Consider the following 15,422-nt stretch of genomic DNA (forward strand, 5'->3'; position numbering starts at 1 on the left):
ATGGCGCAGGAAGATCGTATTGTGGCTCTGATGGAAGATCTAACCCGACCCGGATTGGTGAAGCGTTGCCAGGAATCGGGGATCGCGGCATCAGGAACAAAGGAGGAGATGGCGCGTATGCTCGTTGAGCACGAAGATCGGGTTTCCCTTGACATGTCATCGGCGGAGTATCAAGATGCAGGGCCGAGCGGTTCCGGGAATCAAGTGCGACAGGAGGTCGCAATCGCTGTCGATACTGCGCAGCCGTATTTTTTCCGCGACATCGAGGATGGAATTGAGGGATACAGTGCGGATGGTACCAGAGACCTGCACGCATGGTTCATGGATTTCGAGGAAGTGGCAACCTTAGCGCGTTGGTCTAACGAGCACAAGTACATAATGTGCCGAAAGAAACTGACCGGTACAGCTAAGAGTTTTCTAGCTACGTTGCGTGGGGTGACGACATATGTTGCGCTAAAGAAATCATTGCTGGACGAATTTGCAACCATAGTAAGAGCAAGTGACGTGTATCGACAATTAGCCTCACGAAAGAAGAAGAAAGACGAGTCTGCACTCGAATACATCTACTCGATGCAGAAGTTGGCGCAATCCATCGATATCGAGGAAGAAAGTTTGTGCGAATTCATCGTCGACGGATTTTCTTCCGATGAAACAGTACGGGCGATTTTATATGAGGCCAACACAATCGCTCAACTTAAAAAGAAAATAGCGTTGCGAGAACGAGCGGATACGAAAGCGGAGGTAGAGAAGAAAAGGCGACCAGCAATAGGCGACACGGCGAAGCAGAACCAAGAAGCGAATGCAAGGAAGCCGAAGTGCTACAGTTGCGGCGAGCTTGGACACGTAGCAGCTGCATGCACTGATAAGAAAAGGGGCATGAAGTGTTACGCCTGCGGTTCGTACGGACACAAAGCAAACCAGTGTCAAAAGCGCCAGCAGACAGCGGGTACCCATTTAGTGACGAATACCTGCAACGAAACGATGGTAACTATTGAATTTGGCGATTGTACCCTGAATGCTTTGTTCGACAGTGGCAGTGGTTATAACATAATTTCCAACAAAGCCTTCCAGCGAATTGGTTCACCACCTTTAAAAAATGCAGATGTCACTTTCAACGGATTTGGTGGTTCCCGGACAAAAGCAACCGGTCGAATTTTCGTAGACGTGCGTGTGAATTCAGAGCGGTACAGGAATGTTCCCTTTTTCGTCGTGCCAAACGGGACAATGGTCTATGATGTTCTGTTAGGTCGAGAGTCATTGCTGTTTCTTAACGTGGAAGTGACCAAAGAAGGAGTTAAACTGACACCACGACGAGACGGAGAAGAAGAGGTGCCCAACAATAACGTATTTTTGGCCGAGGTGTTCCCGAATGTAACGGATCCGGGAATAATAGTGCCGAGTATCTACGAGGAACAAACGAACGAACTGATAAAGAAATATTATGCCAGCGAAGAACAAAACCAGCCTAAGGAATCACCGATTACCATGAAGATCATCACAAATGAAGGCGCGGTACCATTTCGACAGTCACCAAGGCGTTTTTCGGTCCCGGAGAACGAGGTGGTGGAGCAACAAGTCGAGGAGTGGTTGCAGCAGGGCATAATACAGAAATCATCATCGGATTTTGCAAGTAGAGTGGTTATCGTGAAGAAGAAGAATGGCAGTTATCGATTGTGTATTGATTATCGGAAACTTAATTCGATGGTGCTTAAAGATGGGTTTCCGATTCCGATTGTCGAGGAGGTGTTGGAAAAATTGCAGAAGGCAAAGTTTTTCTCGATAATGGATCTGAAAAACGGATTTTTTCATGTTCCAATAGATGAGGATAGCAGAAAATATACCGCGTTTGCTACGAAAACAGGCTTATACGAATTTAAGAGAGCGCCATTTGGTTTTTGTAATTCCCCTGCGGTCTTCATACGATTTGTTAATTTTATTTTTCAAAGTTTGATGAACGAAAATGTTTTAGATCTGTACATGGACGACATTGTTATTCATGGCACTACTCCAGAAGAATGTTTAGAAAAAATGGAAAAGGTCTTTCGGAAAATCTCGGAATATGGTTTAAAAGTTAACTGGGAAAAATGCGAATTTTTGCAACAGTCTATAACTTTCTTAGGACATCGAGTAGAAAGGGGAACGATTTCCCCGGGAGAAGAGAAAGTAAGAGCGGTTAATAATTTCAGTTTACCAACAAATGTAAAAACGATACAAGCCTTTTTGGGTTTAACGGGATTTTTCCGCAAATTTATAAAAAATTATGCCATAATTGCTCGACCTTTAACGGACCTATTAAAGAAGGATATCGAATTCAGAATGGATCAAAAGGAAAAAGAGGCATTTAAGCAGCTAAAAATTATGTTGATCCAAGAACCAATTCTCCGATTGTATGATCGTAATGCTGAAACTGAAGTCCACACAGATGCTTCGAAATATGGGTTTGGCGCGGTACTGTTACAGAAATTTGAAGGGAAACTTCATCCGGTGTTGTTCTGGAGTAAGAAAACCACACAAGGTGAATCGAACCAGCATAGTTATCTTTTAGAAGCAAAAGCAATTTATCTTGCTGTAAAAAAATGGCGTCACTATCTCCTAGGAATCAAGTTCAAAATAGTAACTGATTGCATAGCATTTAAGCAAACGATCAAAAAGGAAGAAATGCCAAGAGAAGTTACGCAATGGGTAATATTCTTGCAAGATTTTGAGTTTGAGGTGGAGCATAGACCAGGCGAAAGATTGCGCCATGTAGATTGCTTAAGCCGGTACCCAGAGCAAAATATCCTGTTAGTATCTGAAGTAACAGCACGTATTCAAAAACTCCAACTAAAGGATGATTCGTTAAAAGCCATTATGGAAATACTAAAAGAGAGACCGTACGATTCGTACAAGATGAAGGGTAACATCCTTTATAAAACAGTAGACGGAAATGATTTGTTGGTTATTCCTAAAAACATGGAGAAGCAGATTATTTTGGATACCCACAATGAAGGCCATTTTGCTAGTGCCAAAACAATGCATAGAATCAACCAACAATATTTCATACCCCATTTAGAGCACAAGGTAAAACAGATTTTAGAATGCTGCGTGAAATGCATCATACACAATAAGAAACAGGGAAAAAGAGAAGGGCTTCTTAACCAAATTGATAAAGGAAATTGTCCTTTGCAAACGATTCACCTAGATCACATTGGCCCGATGAATGCTACCACAAAACAGTATAAGTATATTTTGACGATTGTTGACGCTTTCTCGAAATTTGTATGGCTTTACCCCACAAAATCAACAGGGGCAGAAGAAGTGATAGCAAAACTTCAAAATTGGTCGGACATTTTTGGTGATCCTGAGAGGATTATTACGGATAGGGGAACAGCGTTCACTTCTAACAGTTTTGCTGATTATGTTAAAGCAAGAAGCATTGAACACGTCTTAAACACCACGGGTGTTCCGAGAGGAAATGGACAAGCAGAGATAGTAAACAAAATAGTGCTGTCCTCTTTAGCTAAATTAAGTTCCGATGAACCATCGCGATGGTACAAGTTCGTAGGAAATGTTCAACGGGCGATTAATTCAAATGTTCATGCTACTACAAAAAGAACGCCGTTTTATGCGATGTTTGGGACCGTAATGCGGAGTGGTTATGAAGAGGAACTACAGAAAGTAATTATGGAAGAATTTTACGAACATTTTGAAAGTGAAAGAGCAGATATGAGATTAAATATCCAAAAGGAAATCGAGAAGGCCCAACAAACGCAGAAGAAAAACTTTGATAAGACACGTAAGCCAGCAGCAGGGTACAAGGTAGGAGATTTAGTGGCCATTAAAAGAACTCAATTTGTAGCAGGAAGAAAGCTGGCGAACGAATACTTAGGACCTTACGAAGTGGTAGAGGTAAAACGAAATGACCGTTACAAAGTTCAAAAGGCTGCCAATTGTGAAGGCCCAAACATAACTTATAGTAGTGCAGATATTATGAAATTGTGGTCGTATGCTATAGAGAACGATTTATTAGACGATCCTGAAGATGGATGAAGTAAATGGACTGAAGGTTTGTTCGATGGACTAAAGTATATTCCGTTGAGGGCAGCGGATTATCAGGAAAGGCCGAATGTAGGATTGAAGAGAAAAAAACCGGAGAGAGAGAGCGGGGAACGGTGCCGCTGTAATAATGTGGGAGCGGTACCGCTGGAAAGGAAACGAAATAAAAGCACGGAATGTGCGGGGCGAGACAGTCGCGAAATAGAGGTCAAACTGTCAGTGTCAGTGTTTCTTGTTCTACCGTGTATCGTTCTTCTACCATCCTCACTTTACATTTATGGATGCATTATTTTCCATCAAAAGGAAGAAAAAACATACACACACTCCTTTGCCAGAATGGATCGAATTGGGTAGCATTTCCTTGCATCGCGCTTGGTTAAACAACACGTCAACACGTAAACACGCGATGGTTAAAAATGGGATGAGAGTAAAGCGACGTAAGGAGAAAAGTATCAACGTTAAAATCGAAGTGAAACGTGAAGAAATTCGCCCCGCAGTGAAGCGAAGATGCGAGACAAATCTGCCAATCTCCGAGACCATATTCATCGGTGGGTTTTGTGTTTTGGTTTTTTGGTGGAGGAAAAGGAGGAAGCATATATGCCAAGAATGCTGCCCCGCCGCTGCAACTGGCCGAAAATGGATCGAGAACCTTTTTTTTTGCCGATGGCTCCTTTGTGGGTCCGTTAAGGGGTGGCCAACGGGGGGCGAGAGGGTAGGCAGGGGTTGGACGGAGTATACGTAACGGGGTCATAAATATTCATTATGTGTAATTTTTTCGGATGCCATCGATTACTGTTTCAGTCTATTATCGTAACTGTACAGTGGCGGACGAATTGATGGCGTGCAGTCGACCGAAAATGGAGGCCAGCTAAAATCGAACAAGGCAAAAAGAGGGAAACAAAAAGCGAAAATTCCCACCCCAGAAATATAAAAAGGATCTGGACGAAAATATAAAACCACTCGCCGGTGTCAGTTCGAAGAAGTATCACAGATGTATGTGCGAACCCACAAAACTCCAATCTCCGAAGTCATTCTGCGATCCATTGATCGATTTCAACCTTCGCCCTGTGCCACCCCTCCTGGAAGAATTCTTCCACCCCTCGCGTTGATGTCCACCAGGGTGGAGGGTAGGGCGGAAAATGGCGGAACCGAGACCAAAAAGAGCACTGTCCGGCAGTGTAAACACATTATTATTGATTGGTTTTGGATGAGCCCTACGGGGGTTGCTTCTGAGGGAGTTTCTTTTTGTCTAAATGGTTGTTGCAATGGAAAGCGGGGTTTGCATCCCTCATTCCCCCACCGAGAATGACGTGCTAAGTTTGTGCTCTTATGGTTGTTCCCTCCCGTTTTGGGTTCGTTCTCGGAGGTTGTGCCATTCAGTTCAAGTTTACACAAGTTTTGCTCGTGGATGCGTGTTTCAGGTTGTGTTTTACCTCATCTTCATCTCCTGCAATGTTTTAATAGCTCCCGTGCATATGCTCATCCGGCGGAGTCGTTATCCTGCCTCGGAAAAGGGGAGCTGGAGGTAGATGATGCTACTATACCGCTACTATTTGTTGTCGATGGCGTTGTAATGAGCGGTCATTAAAGATTTATTCCACGGTGCACGAAAGCAAGTGCAGGATGCACGTCCGGATGTGATTTGTATGAGAAGGTAGTTGACAAACGCTTGGCAGATGACTTTATCAGATGAGCTGTTGAAAAGCTTGTACAAACAGCTGTGTTTGCAGCTTTGGAAGGATAGAGTTAATCCAATTTTAAATACGTTTACCTGCGTTCTAGTTTCGTTTCATTTGAAGTGTTTTGTGTAAACATGTTGTCGTTTCATTATTAAAAAAATGTTGGAAACATTGGTTAATGAAAAACTAATGGTGGAGAGGCTTGGCAAATTCAGTATGAAAAGAAAATTAAACACAACATAAGTAATTCATAGTTAAACGTACGGCATTTTAAAAAGAAAGACGCATATAAATTTAAAAAATGACAAAATTATGTGAACGTGATGCAAGTCATCATAAAACATACTTTAAATATAAAATAATTTACGAAAGAATCAACATTGAGCTCCAACTTGGTAAAGTGTTGACTAAGGACCAACAACTGGTTTCATGGATTCTGTTCATTTTAGTGGTTTGTTGGAAAGAGTTAAAAATGATAATATTTGATCTAAGTCTTAGATTTGCATGTGTTATATTTCATATTTGATGTTATTTCAATATTATTGCCTGACAATTTGGATAAATATGCCTATTTAGTCACATCAGTTTTTCTAACCCATTTAAACACACTTTTTTTTTATTAATTTTCATGTTGAATGCTACTTGAAGCATAGAGAATTTGTGTGTAATATATTACCTAATAAATGATGTTTCTTATTTATGTTTCTTGTTCCAACCCATTCATTCTAAACCTTTGGCCTCGATCGACAAAGAAACGTTGTCGTTCATCTCCGTTCATCTTGCGATAAACGAAATCTAGCAAATCCTACGCAATCTTGAGAAACGATTGCTGCTCGAGAGGAGCACACAAAAAGAGAATGTGCCAGCTCTCCGTCAACTTTTGGTGCGACTGGCACATTGTGCGGCATCAATCATGGTTGCGCGAATTCACTTCACCGGCACGCGGCCCTGAACCGAAGAAGAATCTTAGCGTGCGAAGGCCGCTACACCCAGCGTCTAGTCGGCCGATTTGGTTTCGTCTTGCGCTGGCGGCTTCTTGAGCGACGCTAAACGGAAGTGGATCGCTTCTAAACGGCTGCCGCCCGGCTGATCGCCAGGATGATGTGCACCGTGAAGAAGCGATCCTCGAATTGCCGTCTCTGCACTTTTCGACGCTGGCTCGCTCCGCTCAGGTTCCCTTCCTGCTGCTGCGACTGCACTTTGATTGGCATGCAGTTACCCGGGACTCGTCGGCAAACGTTTTCCATTGCACGGTGTCAATCAGTTGCCCGCTTATCGGAATCCAATCAGGTGCCCTGTTTTCCGCCCAGGCGAACGCTCCGACTCGAGGGACTGCGGTCTTCTTGCCCTTCTCCGTAAGTGGGAAGTCCAGTTTTTTGTGCGGAGCTGATTAGCAAGCAGGGTGATTTTTCTTTTCGAGAATAAAAATAAAATCAAACGACATCACACAGAACGGGCGTATTTTAATTGAGCGGATAAATCGGACCCGGGCTCGCATCGGATAGCATCGCATTCGCAACGCGTGTCAGCGCAACCGGGTTTGACTTGATTTATGGAATCTAGGATCTCCAGGAACTTGGCACTGGTTGCAAGAACGACTGCTAGAACCGCAGAATTCCTATTGGATGATGATTCGTGCACGTTATCGGATCATCCTTCGAAGGAGGTTGGCGTCCGGAACGCTCTTGATCCAGGTCCGGGGAAAACCCTCAACCCGAGGATATTTGTTTTGCATCCCAACCCGGGCTCGGGTGGACACTGTTTAATTGATGTGATTTTGCGGGAAGAATTGTAGAGTTCCTCGAGTATCTTTGCTGGTCGACTCAACTTATCGTCTGAGTTATGTTCCTACAGCTTTTCTCTTATGACCCGGTTTCGGGATGGCAAAACAACCACCTTTTCAGAAAGCGCCACATACACACACCGCATGCAATTGCACCTGCAGGTTTCACCCTCTCTAGACGATATGATTTTAAATGGGGTAATTTAGAGAAATAATGACACACTTGTCGGTTGTACATTGCTACTACCATCTACATTTTAATCCCCTTCCCTCTTCGTGCCGACAGTGTAAGTGTATTGTCCCATCATCATCATCATCTATATCGTGGTCATATTAATTGACACCGATTGAATCGGTTGCGTGTTCACTTTGCAAACGACTAGATCCTGGTGTCGGGCTTCTAAATAGTACCTGAAATGGAGATTAATACCTCCACTGGATGGTGCGTAGGAAACAGAATCTTGGTTTCGTTAGAACCGGATGCAAACGCAACTTTGAATCTTCACCTGGCCATTCCTTTCGTGAGGGCATCCAACTATCTGGAAAAAAGTGACTCATTACATCACGAGAACGATTCCAGCTCTTTTTGTCATTTCGCCCACGATCGGTCGAGCGTCGTTTTGTAACATGGGTATCTGTAGGTGTTGAGACCATCCGTTGAGGAACTTTATTCCCAAGAGCACAGGTATTTGTAATTGAACAAATTATAGTTTCAACAACTTTGATGGGACAGTGATGACGTTGTTAGCTACAACCTTATTAAAATTTTAAATAGATTGACTCCCCCGTGACAACTTGTGTACTGGCTCTATTTAATAGATCATTTAATCTTGGTATCAAAAAGAGAACGTTTTTTGTCTAGCAATATGAGCTCATGGAATGAGATAGTGCAGTATGGAATGAGGTATGGAATAATATAATAATATTTTCTACCATAATAATAATAATATTTTCTTCCTTTTAATCAAGTTAAACTTTTGCTCTGATATTTTCCAGTGGTTTTATAGGTTTGATGCTTAAAAAATATGTGTTAATTGAGTTATTGCACAACCAGTTATTATCAGCATATCGAGACAACATTGATCAACAAAATATAATAAAGAAAAATATTGTTTATTAATTAAACCTTCATTGTACTTTGCTTTACTTTGTGGTGTTTTGTTGAACATCATTTTTCTTAACCAACCAACCGATTTAAACATTTCCCGTCCCTGTGATTACGAAATTCGCCAACAACTCCACAAAGTTGGCGCCGAATAAAAAATGCGTCCACTTCCCTGTTGCATACTCATCGGGCCCCCACGGACAGGCGGAATCGATGAGTTTTATGTGTCCGATGACCTTACCGGAGTCGCCACCCACACGCGTCCGGCTGCAACATCCCAAAAAGTCCCAAAACGAATCCGTAACTTAAACCGCTTCCATAACGCAAATCCCGGGGCGTGTGTTTGTTGGAACTAAGCCGGCGGTTGTTTCGATCTTTCGATCGGGAGTCACTTAGAGTTTGTTCGACCGAAGGAAGTACGAAACGAAACGTGACGATGATTTGGGAGGGCGGATTCGCTTAAAACTGTGAGACGATTGCTGCTAATCGACCCTCGAAAAGGGGTATAATTTTGTCAATAAATAGCCCTCGCCCTGTCAAAATAATGTCGACTCACCGCGGGGAATCGGTTTTGCATTTGCGTCCCCCCGATCGTGTGTAGATTGTCCGTAGATGGAATCTAAACGATCAATAAAGGGCGCCCGGTTCGATTAAGGCGCCCTTTTGTGTTGAGTTCTGTCACTCATGGATTAAAAACAAAAAACGCCTGATGATGGTTCAGAAGCTGCGACAGCGACGATCAGCTGCGTGGAGCCGCCTTCCTCCGCGCGACGAGTTTGTGAGTGCACTCATGAGATAAAAGTAACGAAAAAAAACGCTTGCTTCGGAAACGCTTCGGGACGTGCGTGAGAGCCGCGAACGATCGCGTGCCAGACTGCCGTTCCACGTTCGCCATCGTCTCCCCTCTCCCTTGTGGAGCTTTAAAAACGTGGGACGTTGCTTAGCAAAACAAAAACGGTAAAGCAAAAAATGGTGGCACGAAACAAAGCGGCATGCCGTTCAAAACGAAAATGTGACCACACTCGTCCCGCCAGTAACGGTGTAACGGTCGTGTCGTGCGGATCGCAAAACGGACCATTTCCTGCCAGGCGGTTGGTGAGCACTCGCGTCGAGGTTTCGCTTTCCACGAGTGGCGATCGCGCTCGTTCTGATCCCTTTTTGCGTTCTTATCCCTACCTGGACGGGAGTTTCCAGGAGTGGTCAGTTGCGGGATCCCGTTGCCCGCCCCAAGTTCGCGTGAGTGGTGCGCCCGCCCTCGGGAGAGTGCGTGTGCGGGTCCTGTTCCTGCAGGATAAAGGTATAAAACGCCCGGCTACCGGTGCTAGTGGATGCAGTCGTTTTCCGCGATCGAAAGGCATCGGTTTGTGGCGTTGGATTTCCCATCGGGAACATTTGGAGGGTCGGGATTCGCAAGTGCAGAGCAGTTGGCGGAACAAGTGCTCCAACGCAAAGCCGTGTTTTACCTTGAGTGGTGAAGTGCTTGAAGGAGTTGGTTGTTGTTTCTTTCTGTTTTCTGTTTTCGTTTGCTAACAACGTTCGTCGCGAGCACGAGAATTCTTAAACCCCGCACGCCGATTAGGGAGTGTTTCGTGACGGTAGGAAGGAAACCCGGACCTTCTCCAGGTGTCGCTGCGGTGTGTGATGCGAAGAATGTGTGAATCTTCCTCGTAGGCGCAAACCTCACCCTCGCGGAGTCGGCAGAGATCGGTGCTTTGCTTTTAGCGATTTGGCGGCGACGGATTCAATCACTCGACGAGACGCGTGAGAAAGCGATTCGTGGAAACAAGCGGCTTTCGTGCTGACCCGGGCAAGATCCGGTAGGCTTGGCATCGCCGCTCACCTTTCAACCCGGGCGCGGGGAGGAGTCGGTGTGCGCCGTGTGTACTAACAAGCCTCTAGAACGTTTGCGTTGGTAAACTTTGGCCGCGTAGTGCAAACTCACTCAAACAGTTGTTGACAGTTGCTGAATCGGGTGCGTTGCTGATTGATCGCTGTCAATATGTCGTCGGGGTGTTGTAGGCAGCGCTACTACTTAGCGTCAATACTGGTGAGTCTTTAAAAGTGTGGTAGTTGTTTTTTCCTCTTAGCTATCGGTTATGCATTGAGTTGGGATCGGAGGGTCTTGTATTCGTTGGTAGCTTCGGTTAGGTCAATCAGTGCAAAAGGGCGCATCATTACTTGAGGTCACCTACCTAGTAGTACTTAGTGCTGCGCGAGACGATGGAGACCACCTTCAGGTGTTAGGTTGGGGATAACTTAGGGTAAGAAAGAAGAGAAACATCCAACATCTCACACCAACACAGGGCAACACTCGGGCCGACTCGGGAAGTGTGAGGGAAGCGTGATAACGGCCATCGGATGTTACGCCATCCGGCGTCGCGTGAAAGATGCGGTATTTTTTCGGGGCGACATTTCGCCTTTCCCCTTCTTCGGTGTGACACTCCAAGCCAGCGCGCGCAGATGAGCAGCTCCGACCGAGGTCAGATTCAAATTTTTGGGTATGTTTGGAGACTGTGTGGCCGAACGCACACACTTCTAAACACGTCGCTGGACAACAACATAGCGCCCGCGCGCGCACGCTCGTGCTGAAGGAGATTTGACTTTGAATGTTGTTTGATTTTATTTTCCGTTTTTCAATCTCTCTGCGTTGTTGGTGTGTGCAGGCGCCTTTCCTTGATATATTCACGGTGCTCGTACGACGCGGCTGGACAGTTTTGCTGCCGACGAATTTACCCCTCGACAATCAATTATGCAATCGAACAAACACCCAAGTCGTCGCATGGGGACCGGTTGGGATTGGCTCGAGTGAGTTTTAGCGCATCTTCTGTCGGTTTTCGGGTGATCAGACTCCCCACAGAACAGATTGTGCGAGGGCTGTTGTAATTGCAACGACTTTTTTTCTATTTCTAAATCCATCCTCTCAGATTGTGCTTCTCAATGTTTTTAGAAAGGATTTCACTTGGTTGCGTACTGTTAGATTGTGACTGGTTTCTTCAGTGCACTTGATTGGCGAAACGGCGTGGGAAATTGGCTGTGAGTTGCTTGAAACAACATAAATCCTGTGGAATTGATCTAATTATCCGTTGAATTTTTTAATGGTTGTTATGTTAGTTGCGGAATTTGACTCACCCCGCCCCGTTGTAGCTATTTCGCTATGGTGATCATCCTCATAACCATTATGATGATCATCTGTCAATTGCTTTGACAGCCGTTTATGATCACATTCCTTTGATGGTAACGGATACACTGCGATGAGGTGCGAAAAGCTTTTAATAATTCGCTCGGATACTTTTGGGGGGTAGGGAGCTGTTTTTTCTCACGCTCAATAATTTATCTTTTTATTTGGTTTAGGGAGGTTAGGAAATACCGATGACAACATTCTTGCAACGGTTTGCACTTTGCTAATTTTTACTTTCTACATTTGGTTATAAAATTTGCACAAACTGTTTTTGATACGGACTTTGAAGTTGTTTCCCCTTTTCGAATTCAATGTTTGGATGTTTGACCAAGAGGTTGCAATTTTGAAGAGCCATAAAACCCGTTTTATAGCAACAGCACCAACGAATCAAAATTTAGAACCAACCAATCTGGATTGGTGGGGAGTCCATTCCGGAGCAGTTCTGACCCGTAATGATCGGTTTAACATTTAAAAGGCCAGTGATGTCATGCATATGTTGCGGTACATAAATGTCGCATCGCCTTTCCGATGGCATTTGGCGTCGTAAAAGAGCTCTTAGATAAAAGTCTGGTCCGGTATATGAGAAATGATCGTCGGCCTCGCGAGGAAGTGTTTCAAATGGTTATGACAACAGGAAGGACTGAAATGAAGCTTTTTGTTGCTCTTATTCATTGCTTGAATTGTTGTGGGTTACAAAAACAATAAAATAAATCTTCTTTTGGGTATAAATACTCTTGAAAAAATATCTAAACATGTAGAAAGACTCCTTCAAGGGAAAGAAAAATGCTGCCAATGCTTAGGCATTTATGTTTGACAGCATAACTCACCGCCGGCGGCGTCATTGATACTCCACGTGTCCGCATCAGCTGTTCGGTGCCGGCAAACCCCACGGAAATCCGCTGGGAAACAGCTGATTGTAGTCGACGTTCTGCTGGTGTGCGAACGCGCGAACCTAACCCAACAAAACCAGACCCTGTCAAAGGTCGATTTCACACCCTCCCGCCCTCACCCTTCGCCTCGTTTCTTTACACCCTTCCAAAAGGGTCACCGCACAGCCGGTTAAATGGTTTTACAAACGACCTACCGGTGTTATTGAAAATTATTTAAATTATTGACTCACTCCCGCCGGGGTGTTGTGTGTGCGCGAGCGCTTGTAATTAGCAGACACACACACACACATTAGCCCTTCCGCATTACCGACAATGCCCACCTTCCTCGGTCTTCGACAGCATGTGTCAAATTCTCATCAACACGGAACGTGTTTACACATCTCGGCGCGGTTTGGCGCTTTACGCACGTTTCACGCATTGTTTCCCATCACGGTGGGCGTTTGCGGCCGGTTAGGAGGACAAGTGGTGGCTCCACCCGAAGACTGTTTGAAGGAAGGTACGCCGGATGACGCCGGCGCGGAGCCGGTTTGTGGCTTTACAGGCGGTAGAGTGTCTTATGGACAGCGTCTCGTCGCCTTTTCACACAGGAATCATGTGCGAAAGGCTGGCGCGAGATCTCGTCAATTATCCGGGGAGACCGCAGTGACGAATGGGTTGGGTGGGCCTCAGGTTGTGCTAAGAAAATGCGATTGTACTTGATGTGATTTCGGCGCTGGGTGGCACCGAGCGAAGGGAGAACAAAAAACTGGAAAAACAGGCTGGGCCAATATACCAATGGGTACCAATTTTTGCCACCTGTCTAATTTATTTTATCAACCTAAAAGTTGGAGCGAAAATTCCTTCAACAGCCTGAGAACGCTTCGAATGGCGCGAAATAAGGTGGCGCAATCTAAGGCAGCACTAATTACCGGCTAGCTCGGTAATCTAATTGCCAAATTGCACTTAGGCACCCCTGGAAATCAGCGTCGTTTCTGCCATCATGAGTTGGTCAATGGGTTGTTTGTTTTGTTAAAAAGCCTGCGTACTTCTTTTTATTTCTTCACCCCAAGCAAACCCCAAATCGCCATCACCTTTTACGATGAATTACTCAAATTTATACGCTGCTTAATCAAGATCGTTACCGTGGTAACTGCCTCGCGCCTAGTCACCTTCGAGTGAACGACGTTTCCCTAATGTACCATCAGTGTGTTTTTCTTCATTTTTTTCCGGCTCGCGATCTCTAGCGCCGGTGGGTTGAAGTGTTGCGGATCGTTTTTCGTTCCTTTTTCTGCCGACCTCTGCACCAAAATGCCACCGCCATCGTGGGGCCCGATCCGGGTTCGCGTCATCTTCACGTCGCGTCTAAGGTGTCTTTCGGTTCGCCTTTATGCTGGTTCGTCTGCTCGCGCGCGTCTTCAAGGTTGCCGGCTGGGGGCCGCGTGGGGGACGCAGGGGCGCAGGCTCCTAATGAAATGATAAAGCACTAAAGCACTAAGCTCGCCGAGAAATGGCAAGGAATGGTAGAAAAAGGGATCGGCCATCTCGAAGGACCGGCTTGCCGTACTTAAGGCCGTGATTGATCCAAATCGGTCGATTTTGGTACCATATTTGGGCGAGCAGCGCTTGCAAATACTTCAGGGCACTTCTGCCGGCTGACAGGAAGAATTAAAAATAAAAGAGTTATATGTACGCTCGCAAGACGACGCTGAACTTCCTTGAAAAATGCGTAGCAAATGCTTCGCCCGGGAAAGGAAACGTATTGGTTCCGAATGGGTACGAACTTCAAGATTCGGTCAAGAGATGCGCCCCGGGTCGAGCCTGCGAGGATCCACTCGAAACCACGCACGAGATGGAGCGGAGATAAATGTGAAGGATATCCAAGCGGGCGAATGGATTGCTTCGCGTGTTGCTTTAAGTTTTTCGGGGGAGAACGTACGCATTTTGGGAAAGAATTGATTACAAAGTGGTCAAAATCATCACAAACAAAAGGAATTGTTAATTGTTAATTAGGTATTCAATCTGAGAGAATTTGATATTTATTTAAATAAGCACTTCCTTCTGAAAGTAAATAAATAAAAAAATAAATTATGTATCAAAAGCATCAAACTTTTATCGGTCAAGAACAGTTTGGCAATTTACTAAATGATAATATTCATATTTAATTAACTTTTTTTTTAAATAAGTAAATATACTTGTCTATTCAAATCATTATGTGTTATCCTTACTTATGATATTGTTTTATTTATAACCGATAAAGCCTTATCTATATACATTGAAGAAGTGATTCATTGTTTTAAGGTTTGCTTTTTTGTACCAGTGCTATTTTATAGGTGGGTTTATTTGATGTGAGCAAATTAAAAATGTTTTGAGATAGAAGATTTAAGGTTCAACTTTTGAAAAATAACCAAATTTATTAATGTGCTTGTGTCAACATAGTATTTCAATTCAATTAATACAACGTTCATCTAACAAACGAAACTAGGTACTCGTAGCTAAGATTTTTCATGTGGCTCATTTATATTGTGCTGATATTTTTTCAAACGAACCTTCAGCCGGATGATTCATTCGTTTATTAAATGTCGGAAAGTAGTTGAATTTATTGTAAAATTTGTCCATTCAGCCACACGGCCTAGTCTCATTGTGCCATTCAATCGACCACACATCGTTCGCTCCGATGGCATCGTCCGCATTCAGGTGTTGGAAGCTGTCGTCGGGTAATGCAATAGTTCAATTTATCTTCTTCTCTGCTCTGGCTCACATTTTCCAGCCCACC

General features: G+C 44.5%; 1 protein-coding gene across 1 annotated transcript in view; it reads left to right on the forward strand.

The window, feature by feature from the left end:
* Positions 1-15,422, forward strand: part of LOC131269302 (fibroin heavy chain-like) — a 28,461-nt gene continuing 13,039 nt past the window's right edge. The window contains exon 1 of the mRNA XM_058271656.1: positions 1-1,764. Coding sequence (XP_058127639.1) covers positions 1-1,764 — 1,764 coding nt within the window. The remainder of the gene's footprint in view (positions 1,765-15,422) is intronic.

Source organism: Anopheles coustani, chromosome 3, assembly GCF_943734705.1.
Source record: "Anopheles coustani chromosome 3, idAnoCousDA_361_x.2, whole genome shotgun sequence".
Classification (NCBI taxonomy): domain Eukaryota; kingdom Metazoa; phylum Arthropoda; class Insecta; order Diptera; family Culicidae; genus Anopheles; species Anopheles coustani.